Source organism: Amphiprion ocellaris, chromosome 10 (genome assembly GCF_022539595.1).
Source record: "Amphiprion ocellaris isolate individual 3 ecotype Okinawa chromosome 10, ASM2253959v1, whole genome shotgun sequence".
NCBI lineage: Eukaryota > Metazoa > Chordata > Actinopteri > Pomacentridae > Amphiprion > Amphiprion ocellaris.
The window spans coordinates 27,691,849-27,708,811 of record NC_072775.1 but is presented as its reverse complement, the minus strand read 5'-3'; the positions used below and the strand labels follow the sequence as shown (position 1 = coordinate 27,708,811).

The window sequence follows — 16,963 nt, the reverse complement described above, 5'->3', positions numbered from 1 at the left end:
TTTTAGATTTCATCCACGTCAGCTCTTCCCTGTTGCGACTCTCCTACCCATCATCCTCCCTCACCCCTCTTCCTCCTCATCTCCTCCTCCTCTTCATAGCCTCTCCCTGCTGTCTCCCCCACCTTCCTTCTCCTGCCTCCCTCCTCATCGGCCTCCAAGATAGATTCCCTCAGGAGTAAGGTTGACCTGCTCAAGCTGCCCCTGACTCTGTCCACCAAGTCCATCTCCGAGCGCAAGAGCCAGCTGGGCGGAGTCGGCGAGCAGTGCGGCACGGGGGGAGGAGGAGGAGGTGGGGCCCGTAAAGCCCGCCCACCGCTGCCCCGAGACATGGACAACGAGTCGCAGTACTCGGGTTACTCATACAAGTCGTCCCACTCCAGAAGCTCCCGCAAGCACAGGTAGGTGAAACCAGACGTCGTTTTAACATCAAGCCAAGAATCCCTCATGATCATGAGCAGCTGCTGCATATGTTTCTGTCTGCTGTGTCTGAGTCTGTGTGAACTACATCCTGAACTATGTTGTCTGACATCTCAGTGTAGACATGAATATAACATTTAGATAAATACACGACTGCAGCTCTTATACAATGTACACCACTTTAGTTTAACACTCTCCCTACTACATATTATTTATTACTTTTTCTGTCTCTAAGAAATGTTTTCTATCATGTCTAAGGGGTCTTGCACAGCCTTGTGGAACAGTCATTTTGCATTTCACTGCATGTACTGCATATAGATGGATAGACAGAAGAAGAAATAGAAAATGGTGCCAACAGAAGGCTGGTATTTACAAAAAAGTTGCAAAAATACTTGGTATTTACAAAAAGGTGCCAGAAATTGCTGGTATTTACAATAAAATGGAGTATTAAAAGTACAAAAAAGGTACAATGTGAAAATAGAGCTAATAATAAGGAGCATACATGAGAGTTGTGGTGTATGGGTCCTGGTGGGCCAGGATTATTTGTTTATTGCACAGTTGAGTTGAATGCAAGCTCTTCTGTCTTTCTTGACATGCTTTAATGACATAATCTGGTAAACTCAGATCTTATCCAACTGTTTAAGTGTCTTAAATAAGTTTTTGATATTTGCAAGGACTGTTTCTAAATAAAATCAGTCTGCAAATACTTGATTTAAGCTAAAATTAAGAAGAAATTAGGAAATTTGTCAAATCAGTTGGTGACTGTTGGATCAGTTTGGTTTAAATTAGAGGAAAAACAACTTTGAGCTTTGAAAATGTAATTTAACTGGTGAATATACTGTTGAATATTGAGTAATGCAATGAGATGGCAATGTTTCTCCACCATGAATCCATGTGGGCCGAGCACTCTTATGTTCATGACTTAATAAATAACAGCACTGACAGCTGAATATCTACCATTTTAACAGTTTCCAAACACCAAAATGTCATCACAGAGGAAGCATATGAAAGAAAGCCTTACTTCTCTTCCAGTAACTCTATAATTTTGTTGTTTTTCAGGGATCGGAGGGACCGTCATCGCTCCAAGAGCCGAGATAGCAGCAGTCGTGGAGACAAATCAGTAACTATACAAACTCCTGGAGAGCCGCTGCTGGATGCAGAGTCGACCCGTGGAGATGACAGGGTCAGCTACACTGTTTATTTTTCTATTTTAAATGAATATTTATTCATCTTTGACCTGCATTAGTTGCATTTACATTGGTTAAGTGTTAACTCTGCATACAGATCGTGTCATTTTATATCTATACGTGCGGCGTTTGCAGGCTCAAAACACACTGAGGATATCTTTGTTAAAATATTCTGTTTGTTTTTGGAAGAATAAATGCATCACTTGCTCACTTGAAATAGCTGGATGCTGGATTTGTGCCCTCTCTGCTCTTTTTCTTCATATCAAAATGAAATATTTTGATTTTATGTTGGCCCTTTTAAGTGTATTTGTTTAGCATGTTTGTAGAAAATCCTGTAAAAATTGTTTCTTTTCACTTTTTCTGCATCTTACGTGTGTTTTGTTTGAGCTGTCAGTCATTTTCAGCAGGTGTTGACGTTCACATAAATGACGCATTATTTTAAGTGCAGAGGCTGTTTTCATCGGGGCACCTAAGGAAACATATTTGTTCTGACATGAGACTTTCTTTAAATAGTTAAGAGGCATTTTGTATTAAGCTTAACTAACCCATCGCCCCTCCTGAAGCAAAGATGCTGACGCCCTGATTCCTTTCATAACTTCTAATTTTAACTTTCCAGGAATTATGACCGACTTGAGAAGGATTAAAATGTCTGACATTATTTCGCTGGATTTGCTTTAGCCTTAATAGAAACATCTTAAGCTTTTGTCCTGATGTAGAATAAATTCTTGCAGTTTTATTTAATTAATTGCTTACTGTTTCATTGCCTTATGAAAATTAAAGATGGGGTTTTTCCAACTCAGATCATCAGGGACCTTCTGCTCGACCATCTCTGATTTGTTTCAAACTTTTTTTCTCAGTAACAGTTAAGATTTAAATCAAAATCAGGGACATTTTTGATTGATTTAATTGATCAAGTACTTTCTTTGATAACATTTTATTAAAAATTCACTGCTATCATATTTTTGTTAATGTGTGCTCAAAGACGAGACTTTGGTGACCGCTTAAATTTTTTGTGTGTGTTTAAACTCACCCAAAATCAGAGACTATGTGACCTAACTGTTCAATATTTCAGATTGTAAATCTTTGGCATAATGAGAAACAAATGTGAAAATTTCAGGCTTTTATCTTTAGTAGTTCCTGACATATTGTCCTTCAAACAGAGCTTCAAATTTTAATGAGCGAAAACATGTACTGAAAGTGAGTCAATGGGCAAATTTAAAAAAAAAAAAAAAAGGATATCTTTATGAATATCCATATTCTATGCTGTGAAAAATTCAGGCAAATCTGAGCTAGTATACCAAAAATTGTTCAAAAAAATGTAAGGATTTGAGATGGAATGATCCAATATTGTGAAAAATTGTTAGCATTTTTTGCACAAGGCCAAAGTGACACCTTTAAATTGCTTGAAAATACTTGAAATATCCGAAAGCACTGAATATGTGCAAGTAGGAAAGCTGCAAGTCTTTACATCTAAAAAGCTGGAACCAGTAACTATTCAGTTTTACATGATTCTCACTAATTTCTTTGGATAAAACAAATCAGCGCTAATCAGATCTACTTAACAGCTAGTGAGTAAAATGACCAAACATACACTGCTCAAAAAATGTAAGGGAACACTTCAATCACTTATATACACCGTGTGATTTATTGAAAACAAAATGACATATGAAAGGACAATGAAAATCAAAATTCAGAATCACTTACACTTTCTAAGTGGACAGATCCCAGAAGTTTTGTTGGATTAGTGTTTAGACTGTCATTGAGAAGTGTATGTCGGTGAAATCTGCAAATACAGTCAGATAAAAATATATTTCTTCAACAGTTTTATTGCATTTCAAATTAAAACTCTTGAGTATTTAGCAGATTTTATATAGGTGGTGAAAATGAACCCTAAACACACATCTTAGTTTCTTCCTCTTTGTCCTGCAGGATGATAACTGGGGAGAAACCACCACTGTCATCACCGGCACCTCGGAGCACAGCATCTCCAATGAGGACCTGACCCGAGTCACCAAAGATTTGGAGGAGTCGACGCCGCTGGAGTGCAAGCGTTTCGTAGGACCGGCACTGGGCGGCTGCCTGAGCTTCTTCGCCATTGTCACCCCACTGGCCTTCCTCATCCTCCCTCAAGTGTTGTGGCGCGATGCTTTGGAGCCCTGCGGGACACCCTGCGAAGGTCTCTACGTCTCGCTGGCCTTCAAGTTGCTGGTGCTGCTCATCTCCTCCTGGGCCTTGTTCCTTCGGTCGCCCAGAGCCACCCTGCCCCGCTTCTTTGTCTTCCGCTGCCTGCTGATGGTACTGGTGTTCCTGTTCGTGGCGTCCTACTGGTTGTTCTATGGCGTTCGGGTGCTGGAGCCCCGGGAGAGGGACTACCGTGGCATCGTGGAATATGCTGCCTCGCTGGTGGACGCTCTGCTCTTCATCCAGTACCTGGCGCTGGTGCTGCTGGAGGTCCGACACATGCAGCCAGCCTTCTGCCTCAAGGTGGTCCGGAGCACCGACGGGGCCAGCAAATTCTACAACATGGGACACCTCAGGTTTGTGATAACCTCAGCACTAAACACTTCTATTGTCATTACACGTGAGATTCACTGTTTCATCCATCCATCCATCCATCCATTATCTATACACTGTTTAATACTCATTAGGGTTGCGGGGAGCTGGAGTCTATCCCAGCTGACTTAGGGTGAAGGCAGGGGATGCACTGGACAGGTCACCAGTCTATCACAGGGCTACATATTGAGACAAACAGTCACACTCACATTCACACCTACGGACAATTCAGAATGATCAATTAACCTCAGCATGTTTTTGGACTGTGGGAGGAAGCCGGAGTACCTGAAGAAAACCCATGCATGCACAGGGACAGCATGCAAACTCCATGCAGAAAGATCCCAGGCCGGGCATCTTCTAGCTGCAATGCAACGGTGCTAACCACCGAGCCACTATGCAGCCCCACAAATCCAAATGGAAAAGAAAATGTGCACAATTCAACCTTAATTTTTTTCTTGGAATTGCAATTTTAATACTGCCTCTGTTTGGACAACATTTAACAACAAGAAAGCGCTCAGAGAGTGCAGTACTCCGCCAAGGCTCAGTCTTTGTATCATTTCTAATGGATGAAATCTTGAAAAAATTTGCGGCAGAAATCATGGCACAATAGAATGTGGCCATTTAATATAGATGTACCCACAAACAAAATGACCTTGCGCTGAGCACAGGTGTGTGTTATGCATGTGTATGTTATGTACAGATACTGAATCGTGTGACCTAAATAGCGGGTAGCGGAAACTGATGGGACTTGGAAACATCCCCACAATTTAATCAATTGCTCCTTGTATCATTTCTGATGGATATGTCACGATATGTCCGCAATGGTGGATTATTAGTAGGATCACAACCATGTGATCATCAGCAGGTGGCTGACGTAGAGTTTACTTGTTGTCATAGTTACAGTGAAGCCATGCCGCTATCTCACAATGATATAGAAATCTTTAACAAATCCGTGGATCCACACTATAAGCCGCATCACTGCTAAAATCTAATCAAATGGTCCTTGTGTCATTTCTGACCTTCCCTGAAAATTTCATCCAAATCCGTTTGTCTATTTTGAGTAATGTTGCGAACAGACAGACGGACAAACGTACGCCGACTGTTACATAACTCCGCCAAGGCTCCACCTCCTTGGCGGAGTAACAAATGTGGCTTCTTTTATTGAATAGCAAAAGATTCCTATTCATAGGAAAACAGTTTTTTTTTGTAAACAGCTGTTTCTATGAAGGCATGTAGGGGTCATTTCTCATCGTTCCATCAGACAGTTTGCAAAAGTAAATTCCAGTGTGTCACGGTACTATGTTTTTGTCTGTATCAGAAAGGGTGGTGTGCTATATATGCATGTGTGTAACTACAGCATGATTTGATGGCAGAACAGTTATTTAGTTCCAATTCATTTCTCTGTTTTTGTCTATTTGGTGTACCTTTCTTTAGGACAGTTTATGCCAGTTATACCTAAATCATATCCAGAATGTGCAACAAGTTCAATATAAGTGTTGCTTTGACAACTTTACAGCATCATACAGTTGAAATTTGAGAAGATTTCAGACAAATACAAGAAATTTTTTAGGCCAAAGATAATTTCTTCTGCTAATATCTTACCTAGAGCTGTCCAAACTCCATTTTTCTGCTGCAGTGAATTATTTTTAGTACTGTTTGGTCCAGTTTTGATGAAACCATAACTCAGTGTTCACAAATTTAATCCTTCTTACTTTTAAGATTAATCACTGAATTCGTTTTTTTAAAAACTACTTCAGTTCTTAAGAATTCACAAAAATCTGAGCAAATACCGACATATTTTAGATGTAGAGACCTGAAATTTTGAAAATAATAAGAGTTTTTGCATGATGTAACTTTCTAAATGTCCACGTATCAATCTTTATACCTTAATGACACTTTGAAGTGTGATGTTATTCTACAGATAGATAAATATGTTGATTTTACAGTTGCATAAATGTGAAATTGCTGCTATGATACATGTTTTGTATTTATGTGTTTATTGTCTGCAGTGTGTCTGTCTACAGTCAGCAGCTGGTGTTTGACGTCTGCTTACTGACTCTGTGTTTCAGTATCCAGCGGGCGGCCGTCTGGGTGTTGGACCGTTATTACAGCGACTTTACCGTCTACAATCCTGCGCTGCTCAACCTGCCCAAGTCCATCCTGTCCAAGAAGATGACTGGCTTCAAGGTTTACTCCCTGGATGGTAAATACAGCCTTTAATCCACAGCTTCGTCTTTTTACGTAAGATTTGACTCAGTTTTACACACCTGGACACTGCCTGTGAGAGATCAAAAGTAAACATCCTCCTCCTGCTCTCACTTGAATGTGGGATAAATACCTGAAATGCAACCTGCTAATCCTCCTCCTGCATGTGATGTCTTGTAGAAAGCACCACCAACAACTCCACAGGCCAGTCCAGGGCCATGATAGCAGCCGCTGCCAGGAGGAGAGACAACTCCCACAATGAGTACTACTACGAGGAGGCCGAGATGGACCGCAGGATCCGCAAACGCAAGGCCAGGTCAGAGACAATCTGCAGACTCACTTTGTGTTTAAAGCTGCAAATAAAACCTGTGCAGAGAGAGACATGCAGACAATAGATAATCCTATCTGAATGAGGGAAATCTCAGATCAAAATAGGGCTGAATCTGATGCCTAAAGTCAGACCTTGATGTCACAAATATTTTTGTTCTAGCAGAAACTGAATTTGTCTTTGTTCCTTCATTCATTTCAGTTACTTGCTAAATGTAAATCGCGCGACACACTGAGACGTAGCGGTGACAGACAGCGTGAAAATTTTCTTTTTGGATTCAAATATCAAAGCATTTCTGCCCATAAACTGTTTAGTTCAGTCTTTTATTAAACTGCCATATCAGCAATCAGCTAAACATCAAAATACCAACACACACATGACACATTTTGAGTCAATAAAATAATAAATATATAGAATAAAACCATTTAAAAACTCACTTCTGTGGCGACCTGATAAGTGAATGTTTGTAGCAACTAGTTCCTGGTTTCAGTCCCGGCCATAGAGCTCTTCTATCGCTTTTTCCCAAATTCATAGTTTCCACACGACAGATGAGTTTTATTTACACAATAACAGGTACAGTCTACTATGCATATGGCTGAATTTCCAATTATATTGGAGACAGAAAAACACTCGAGGCTCTCTGGATGTTTCTGGAATGGCAGCTGTGACTTTGCACTGTTTTATAGGTTAAAGCTGCTAGTTATCAGATCAGGATGAGGCGCTTCATCAGTGTGATTATTTCAGTGTGTCGAATACAGTGGCTGAAGTTAGCACAGGATATCTGGAGAATTTACAACTTCCTGTTGTGTTTGGGTACCATTGTTAGAAGAAGGCACGTAGCTACTTAGACTTAGATGACTTTATTAATCCCTGGGGGGAAATTATTAATACAGCAGTGTGGATATTCAATAAAGGGGTAAACAACACAGCACAGAAAATTAGGGTATATCTGAAATAAGATTTAAAAAAATGTAAAATACTAGAAAAGCGCTCAAAGAGCGCAGTACTCTGCCAAGGCTGTTCATTCCCCCATACAGCATTGTCAGAAACGTAGCTTTTTTTTTTTTTTTAAAGAAATGCAGCATTTGTTTATTAGTTATTGCTGATAAGAAATGATAGAATGTGGCCACTGAGCACAAGCGTGTGTTATGCATGTGTACGGATACTGAATCGTGTGACCTAAATATGTAGCGGGTAGCGGGAATTGATGGGACTCAGAAACACCCCCACAATTTAATCAGTTGTTCCTTGTATCATTTCCAGTGGATAAGTCCTGATAAGTCCAAAATGGTGGATTTGTAGTAGGATCGCAACCATGTGATCATCAGCAGGCAGCTGATGTATCACTGCCAAAATCTAATCAAATGGTCCTTGTGTCATTTCTGACCTTCCCTGAAAATTTCATCCAAATTCGTTAGTCCGTTTTCGAGTAATGAGGCAGGCGGGCGGGCAGGCACAAGAGTGTGACAGTATTTTTTTTAAGATTATACAGAAATGTACGAAAGAGAATGTGCTTGGAACAAATCAAACCATCTCCAAAGTCCTGCAACAACTGCTTCAGTTACAACTCTTGTAATGATAAATTTACAAAGGTGGGGAAGAAGAGAATTTTCTCACAATAAGAATTTGTTTTTATCACCATTTATTTTCCTGGTGTGTGTCCACTCTGCATAGTTGTAGTGCAGAGTCCAAATAGTCATATGGGCTGCATGCAGGATTTGAATGGATGATGAAATTTAAATCATGATTACCCTTGTGGACCCATTTCTAACATCTTTGTTGCACTAAAGTGCATAAAGTTAATCTTAAAGTTTCTAAACATTGCTTTGTGTACTACAGTCTCTCTGAAGTATTTGTGGTTAAATCATCCATCCATCCATTATCTATACACCGCTTAATCCTCACTAGGGTCGCGGGGGGGGGGGCTGGAGCCTATCCCAGCTGACTTGGGCGAAGGCAGGGGACACCCTAGACAGGTCGCCAGTCTGTCGCAGGGCTACATACAAAGACAAACAAGCACTCTCACATTCACACCTATGGGCAATTTAGAGTAATCAATTAACCTCAGCATATTTTTGGACTGTGGGAGGAAGCCGGAGTACCCGGAGAGAACCCACGCATGCACAGGGAGAACACGCAAACTCCATGCAGAAAGATCCCGGGAAAGCCGGGACGCGAACCAGGGACCTTCTTGCTGCAAGGCGAAAGTGCTAACCACTACGCCACTGTGCAGCCCGTGGTTAAATCATTTACATTTAAATCTACAGGTAGTGACACTTTTAAGTTGTATTAAGCTTTGGTGTTGTTAAATCTGCAGCAATGACTGTATGAGTGTCAGAAAAATAATCCTGGAAGCAGAAAACAGAACTATTCTCATGTTTTCCTCATACTATCTTTGCACAAATGTGCAAAGATAGTATTTTACCGGAGCTTCACAGGGACATGGAAGGCATTAATTGGTCTTAATTTCTACAATTTCTGTCTCTCTCTCTACTGCCACATAAAATAAAAGGTATAAAAATCCAACAAAAATATCACCTCTTAAAAATTCCTCCAGATCATAGATAGTTTACATACCAAAAATGAATCCATATTAAAAAAGCAAACTAAGATTTTTGTTTTTGAGGTCAGAAGTTTCAATCTTTATTACCTTTTGTGGCTATCTATTGCTGCTATTCTGTCTGTTCGTCTCTCTCTAGGCTGGTTGTGGCGGTGGAAGAAGCTTTCACGCACATCAAGCGTCTCCACGAGGATGAGGCGGCTTCGTCTCCCAAACACCCCAGAGAGGTGATGGATCCTCGGGAGGCGGCTCAGGCCATCTTCGCCCCAATGGCCCGGGCCATGCAGAAGTACCTGAGGACCACCAGACAACAGGCCTTCCACAGCATGGAGAGCATCCTCACACACCTGCAGTTCTGCATCACACACAACATGACGCCCAAGGTGAGCTCAACCTACCCACTAACAATAAACCAAGTATTAATAGTTAAAATGTGACTGTTTTTAGGATAAACACAGCAATAAAAGGAAATTTTAAAAAGTTTCTATTCCAGAATCATATTTACATGAGTCTAGAAATGACTAGAATGAAATCTGTAATATAGAAAAATATGTGGGGGGGAAATGGTTTTTGCATTCATTTTATTATCTAGTTCAGATTTTCTTTGCATGTCTGGATGATTTGGGTCACAGTGGACTCTTTTTTTGTATTTGTGACAATGAAGTACATACAGTTAAACCTTCAGATTAGTAGCACTAAACATTTACACACATGGCATTGTGTACTACAGTAACTCTGAAGTGCTTATGGTTAAAATAATTTACATTTATATCTATAGGTGGTGATCTTTTTAAGTTTATTTATCTTAGCTGTTATCAAATCTCCCCAGGACACAGAAAACAGACATTTTCTCATATTTTTGATGAAACAAATTTGTATAATGTTTTTAAAGTGATGGACAAAGAGCTCAGGTATCAATGCTACAGTGTGACAAGTAAAATTTCTGTATTTAAATGTTTTGCTTTTTAGAAAAATGTGGATTATCAACAAAACGTAGCTGAAGTGTCAAAGTATTTATGTAGCCACCAATTTAATTTTAAATTATTATCCATGTATTAACATGTAAGCAGCTTTTAAACATTAACCCTTCAAGATTAAATTGAGTTTAATGGTTCACTATAATGATCGCAGTGTGTTTTTTTTTCTTAAAATATGTTATAAATATCTGCTTGTCCAGTTATATCTACCTGTTTGAACACAGAAATTTGTATTTTGCTCTTAAGCCTCTGAACCCTAAAACCTATTGGTGAATTTGAAAGACATTTTATAAATCTACAAAATTACATGATTTATCAAAACCAGAGACTGTAAAAACAGAAAAAAATCTACTGATCTTTGGGTTTTCGACAGTCCTTGAACTACTCATCTGTTATCTAACACTCCTTTGGGAAAATTAACCAAATCTAAGCTTAAAATCTTACCATTTCATCAAAATCACTCCATTCTACATGTCACATTTCCAATTTGGCCAAAAAGAAACCAAGATTCTGTGAAAAACTAAAAATTCTAATATTTTTTCGGTTGGACTACAGGCAGTGTTTACAAAGAGCAGACAGGAGACAAGCATGAAAACAAATAAAAGGTATAAGCAGTAAAATATCTCTAGTATATGAAGTCACATTTTTTCGGTGTTGGTAACACCTTTGGGCACCGGGAAAAATGTAATACTTGTTGATTCCAGTTTTTTTCAATTTACATAAATCAAATACTCAAAGAAATTTAAGTTTCATTTTTTTCTTTTTAATGATTTATGGTGTTATAGTTTTTGTTATACTGCATAAAAGATATATTTGAGTTCTCTGTACTTCTATCCATGTTTGTTCTGTTTCCACAGAGATGCAGGACTTTATATTGCAGAGAAAAATGAGCCCACAGTGAGCAAAAATGTGACAGGAGCAGAAAAAGCCCAGAAACTGTTCGGAGTTCAGAGGTTTAACTTCAGTCACCTGGAAAAGTGTTATATTCTGCGAAAACTAACTATTATTCCAAGTCTGGGCTTTGTTCATTGGTATTATTGGACACTTTGCAATCCCTAAAAATTAAGAGTAATGTATGGCTAAAATGATTAGTTAATTAGCTTATTCTTATTGGATCCACAGAGTATTAATTGGCAAGTATTTTGACCGTTTCAAATCAAAAATTTTGTTTGGAGTTTTTAATTTGAGAGAAATCTGCTTTGTGTCATCATGAACTGAATCTGTTTAAAGTTCAGGGGGTTTATGTTTCTTTTTTCTAAAGCTATAATACCTTACAAAATTAATAATTTTTATAGTGATAATATAATAATATGTTGCAATTTTCGACACACTCAGACGCTTTACAAAGTAGTTAAGAACACAAAAATATATGTAAATGAATAAAATACAGTGGCGAACGGCGCAAACAACGTGGAAAAATATTAAATATTATATTTAGATTATTTCAACCAACACAAACCTTATTGCTTCCAGTTTTTAGAGGCGGCTGTAATAGTAAACCTCCGTCCCGTTTCCTGTCAGGCGTTCCTGGAGCGGTACCTGGGCCCTGGACCCACCATGCAGTACCAGCAGCAGAGTGGCAGGGGGCGCCAGTGGACTCTGGTGAGCGAGGAGCCGGTGACGTCGGCGCTCCGCCAGGGTCTCGTCTTCTCCCTGCGCCGGCTGGACTTCTCGCTGGTCGTCACAGTGACGCCCCTGCCCTTCCTGCGGCTCGGCGAGGAGTTCATCGACCCCAAGAGCCACAAGTTCGTGATGCGACTGCAGTCGGAGACGTCGGTGTGAATGAAGGCGCTTCCGTTCTCGTCCAATCACTTCCCTCTCTCTGTGACAATAACACCGTTGGAGGATGTGACGCCGTCTCCTCGTCATCACAGATGCTCTGATATCAAACTGTGATCAGCTCGATGATTGTCCAAACCCTGGAAACAAATGGATGCCTTGCCCTTTAAAAAAAAATCTGTGTTTAGCCTTTGCAACATTCTGTAAAGTTTGTTGTGTTTTATCTGAAGGGGGCTTTTTTCTCCTTTTTCCTCTTCTGCTGTAACCTCTGGACTACTTTACTGTGCTGACTCACCACGCCAACACCAGAGGAGGGGATTACATCCCATCTGTCGCTTCGTCTTTCTCTTGTCTTAAAAAAACAACTGGAGCTCGGCTCTCATGGTGTACCGCTGCCTTCTGTCGCTGTGTTTGATTGGTTTTTACATCAGGGAGAGCGACTTTTCTTTTTTATCGTTTTTGTAACTTACAGAATGTAGCATTACGTGCAGCGAGTTAACATGCTGCTTTTCTGCGGCCTAAAGAGCCAAAATGTCTTGTTTTTTTAATGTGACTTAAGAAAAATGGAAGTACATTCCTTACTTGTTGCTACTCCAAACTCTGTATAATTGTTTAAATGTGCAGCTTTAATTATTTCACACTGGTATTTTATACTCTTGGTGTCACAGTTTTAGCAGGAAGACTTTAAAAAAAAAAAACACATTTCACCTGGTATTTACGTGTAATCGGTATTTTACTTGGATAAAGGTGATCAAATTTGAGCCAAATCCGGCAACAAGACGACACCTGCAGCTCATATTTGCATTATTTTGTTTTTAAAGAGGCTCAAGAACTCAAACATGAGCAAGAAGTGCATTTTATAGCTGGTGACTGTTAAAATGCAAGTATATCAGGCAGCAGGATGGTGTTTGTGGGTTTGAGCCAGAATAAGCTAGTGTGTTTGCAGTAATAAAAGCACGTCGGTTAGTATGACAGTGCAGCTCAGTGGTTCACTTTCCTATAGTATTTGGAGTATAACATACATTAATCTCTTAAATCAGAGCAAAACGGGTGAAAAAAAATTTGTTCGGTTGTTAATTTTGGTCTTCTAATGAGGCTCGACAATATGAGAAATAAAGAGCTAATGCAATCTGTATAGTTTGTTAAACATTTGGTGGGAAAAAACTGTCAGGTTTTCATGTTAAAATGTCACTTAAATCTTCTAAATGTTAAAAACACTGCAGATCATCTGCAGCCTGATGTACAAAGACTCTCAACCCAACAACAATCAAAGTTACTTTTAGTTTCTGCCACATTTCATGACTTTTTTTTCTCTTTTTTTAGCAGTGGAGTTGCTCAGCTTTGTCGATTGTTCTTCATCTTGAGCTGCTCTGTTGTGCAATAAACTCCATAGATTGCACACTTATGTGCTAAATAATAAGGTAAATAATCACTTTTTTAGATTGACTGAAAAATATTCAGCAACTCTTGCTAAATGTTTCAACGATTGAAAATGAGACATTTTAAGCTGCTGTTTTGGACTCTGGGAGGCACATTTTTCACCATTTTCTCACATTTTATTGAAGAAAAGATGGATTTAGTACTTACATTTGCAGAGAAATTAATGAATTGCAGCATTAGTGATGTTTCGGTGGAAAATCTACAAAATAACTAGCCTTCAGAGGCTATTTTTTATTTTATTTTTGTCAAGCAAAAATAATACGAATGTTTACAGCAGCATCACTTTCCAACATGCAAGTTTTCCGTCATCCCTGCTTCCCTAATTTGCACATTTTTGCTCTTCTGTGGAAACCATGCTGTTTTCAGCTTTGTTTTTCAATATCTGGAAATTGTTAAAAACATACACACATGGTTTTCATTGGATGGTGCAAAACTGATACAATACCGCTGTTTAATGATTTAATGCAGAAAAAAGGGCTGTAATCTAAAGAAAATGCAGATCCCAGTGTAAAGCCAGGTATAAATGTGTCCACAGAAGGAAGTCAGTCACTGATCACGCAGCTGGAGTTTAACTAGGAGCTGCTGCTTTGTATTTTTATTTTATTTTTTTTTTTTTTAACAGTTGTAATCACAAGAATCCCAAACCAGACGTGTGATTGTCTCTGCAGCTGTCGCTTCTCACCGTTGTGTGCCACCAGCTGACCCTTTAACTCGGCCGTATTCTCCAGACATGGAGGAGCGGCACACTTCCCCCTCTGCAGGTCCTGATACTGAGACCTGAGCTGCTCTGTTTGTACAGTTTTCTGAGCCACAAGCACAACATTTCTTTATAAAGTATGTTAAAAAAAAAAAAAACTGAAAATAAAGGCCCTTTCTGAGAAGAAGTATCTAAAAAACCAGGTCCAACATGTCTGGCATTTCATGTGAGTGATCAAAAATGTTTTTTTTCTAAAAATGCATGCATAGAGTTATTTTGGGCTCCAAAACTTTTTTTTATCAACTTGTTTTCTATCATTTTTTTAAGGTGCCTAAGTTATAATGATGCAAACATTCCAAATGTTTTTACTTTTGGAAAAGGAGTGGCTTGTAAAAAAAAACAAAAAAAAAAACAGAATTTGTAGATTTGTGTTGTATTTTTCTTCCTTTTTGGTCACGGTAGCTTGTATAGTGTGTTAGGTATTTTTCCATTATTAAACCATTTATTCCGTACGCATCTTCGTCACTTATTTTAAAGAGACCAACGGTGGTTCCTGATTCTATCTATTTTGATATTTTGTGGTTTTCCTGCTCAAAACTTCCTCTTCTAAATGTTGCCTTTGAAATACAGTGTAGGTGGGTTTGAGCAATTTTACAGCAAAGAGAAGATGATTGTTTTTCTCAAGAGCTTAAAGAGGAACTGCCGAGAAGGGAGGATGGCAGTGCGGTAGGCGTGTGGTTTTCACAGCTTCAAAACGGACAGAGGACGGCCGGCTTCCTGCTTGAGCAGCTTCACCTCGGAGGACATTTTCGCCGACTAAAGAGCACCAAAGCGGATCGTATCATCTTCAGCCCACTTGGTAAAACGCACATTCTCATCTCTCTGATGACTAGATACGCTGGTGAGGATTGAAAGTTTCTGTTAAGTTGCCTGCTCTGAACGTTTAAGCTTCAGCGTCTGGAGGTCTCAATAATTCTGTTTGAGGCGATGATGATCAGCGGTGAAGATGATGTGACTTTTGTGTGTACAGATTTCCTGGGAAACATGAGCCTTTGTTATATCCTGGACGGGATTCTCATCCTGTACGGCATCATTCTCACTGTCCTCTACTGCAGACTGAGGGTAAGATGCACCATGGTGAATGTTAAAAAGTGTCTTTTATGCTTGTGTGAGCATCTAAAAAGTGACAAAAACACAATTAAATACATTTTTTTTCAACTTTTGATGACAATTCCTTCATATTTTGGCTTGAAAACTCAAAAATTTTAAATTTCATCATAAATGATACATAAATTCTTCTAGATTACAAAAAAATTACTCTTGTTCCTTTCTGCTGTCAGTCACCTTTTTCCAAAATTTCCCACTTTTAGAAGCAAACTTTTCATATTTCCTTGAATATTTCATCACTTTTTTACCCCCTTTGTGTCTAATTTACGCCTTGTGATAAATAATATGTGAATCACTCAATTATGTGAGTTCTCTGCTTTATTTTCCACAGATGCAACCGGCCAACTACGCGCTTGCAAACCGCCCTGAGGTAAAAAATTAAAATAAGTGTTATATGTGGGAATAAAACATATTAAAGAGACTTAAGGGAAATCTTTGTCTTGTCAAACGCTGCAGTTCTGCTTTAAAGCAAACCACATTCTGTCATTTCCTGAAAGCTCAAGTTGACCACCGACCTACATTATCTTTTACATTTCATACTCATAGTTTCCATCAGTGTTACTTCACACCCTGAGCTGCAAATTTTTTTCATGTTAAATCGATTTTTAAAAAAGCCCAGATAAGATCATCTGCTCATGTTTGTCCTCCGGAACTTAAAGGAGGATGTTGATATCTATTAAGAAATAATAGTTGCCCAAGAGCTCTTCATGATGTGTTTGTTTCCATCCCACAGAAGCAACCCGCTGAGGGAGGCATCTATGCGGTGAGACTTCTCATTCTAATGCTTAAAAAGACTTTTAAAAAGGCACATGAGGGACAAAAAGTGACAGCTTTTCGCTCAGTGGATGGTAAAGGACTTTTTTTTAGGCTGTCACAAAATCACACTTAGACTCAGTGCAGGAAATGATCGCCACATTGTTTTCTTGAACTTCTCATGCCAGGTCTTGTTGCTCGTCGGTATATTTTCAGTGTGTTTTGTGTCCTGCAGGGTTTGACCTCCCACAGCGCTGACACCTACGAGACCATCAAAATGGACAAGAGGCCCATCATCTGACGCAGAAAACATCCGGTGCAATGAGGACGCTGAGCACAAAAACACAGTAGAAGCTTTGTGTTATGTTGTGTTGACTTATGGCAGATATTTTTCTATCTTTTCTTTGTAAAAAAAAAAAAAAAAAAAAAAGCCTTTTTTTTAAAAAAAAACTATCTCTTGTGTTGTGCATACATGAAATGTTGAAAGTACTAAATTAATATTTAACAGTTTTACTAATAAAGCCTGTGTCAGTCAGATGTCGCTGCTCGTCGTTCTGTTCAGAGCTGGTTTTACTCAAGTTTCTGAGAAAACAGAAGTTTAAGTGTATTTTTTGTCTCTGTTTGTGGGTTCCCTTTTTTTTTATTCCAGCCTCTTAACATAAGGCAAGGCACGTTAAGCACAATTCATGCATGAGGCAATTCCAAGTGCTTTACAATGGCAAAGAAATTAAGTACAAAGACATAATTTAAGCAATAGAATCAACATGAAATTTTATGATTGTAAAAACAAGGAAATGAAAACTAAGAGTAACAGTGCAGTGTTGGTATTAAGACAGTCATTAATCAGAGGCAACAGTAAGCAAATGAGTCTTTAACCTAGATTTAAAGGAGCTGAGAGTT

The 16,963-nt window shown here is 39.0% G+C and overlaps 2 protein-coding genes across 5 annotated transcripts in view; both read left to right on the top strand.

Annotated features, from left to right (window-relative positions):
* Positions 1-13,141, top strand: part of LOC111579138 (vang-like protein 2) — a 41,242-nt gene extending 28,101 nt beyond the window's left edge. For both annotated transcript variants that reach the window (XM_023286286.3, XM_023286287.3), the window contains exons 2-8: positions 7-398; positions 1,477-1,600; positions 3,534-4,141; positions 6,227-6,360; positions 6,543-6,678; positions 9,390-9,633; positions 11,749-13,141. In XM_023286286.3, the coding sequence (XP_023142054.1) occupies positions 328-398; positions 1,477-1,600; positions 3,534-4,141; positions 6,227-6,360; positions 6,543-6,678; positions 9,390-9,633; positions 11,749-12,009 (1,578 nt within the window). In that variant the 5' untranslated portion in view covers positions 7-327 and the 3' untranslated portion in view covers positions 12,010-13,141. The remainder of the gene's footprint in view (positions 1-6; positions 399-1,476; positions 1,601-3,533; positions 4,142-6,226; positions 6,361-6,542; positions 6,679-9,389; positions 9,634-11,748) is intronic.
* Positions 13,142-14,803: 1,662 nt separating this feature from the next.
* On the top strand, positions 14,804-16,604 carry LOC111579137 (high affinity immunoglobulin epsilon receptor subunit gamma-like). Of its 3 annotated transcripts, none has more exons than XM_055014242.1 (5): positions 14,804-15,002; positions 15,174-15,265; positions 15,642-15,680; positions 16,044-16,158; positions 16,299-16,604. In XM_055014242.1, exons 2-5 carry the CDS (start codon positions 15,188-15,190, stop codon positions 16,319-16,321), a joined length of 255 nt encoding a protein of 84 aa, XP_054870217.1. In that variant the 5' UTR covers positions 14,804-15,002; positions 15,174-15,187; the 3' UTR covers positions 16,322-16,604. The 3 variants fall into 3 exon arrangements, with proteins under 3 accessions (XP_054870217.1, XP_035811348.1, XP_054870216.1); XM_035955455.2 differs by having other exon boundaries at positions 14,804-15,044; positions 16,044-16,073; XM_055014241.1 differs by having other exon boundaries at positions 14,804-15,044.
* The last annotated feature ends 359 nt before the right edge of the window (positions 16,605-16,963 follow it).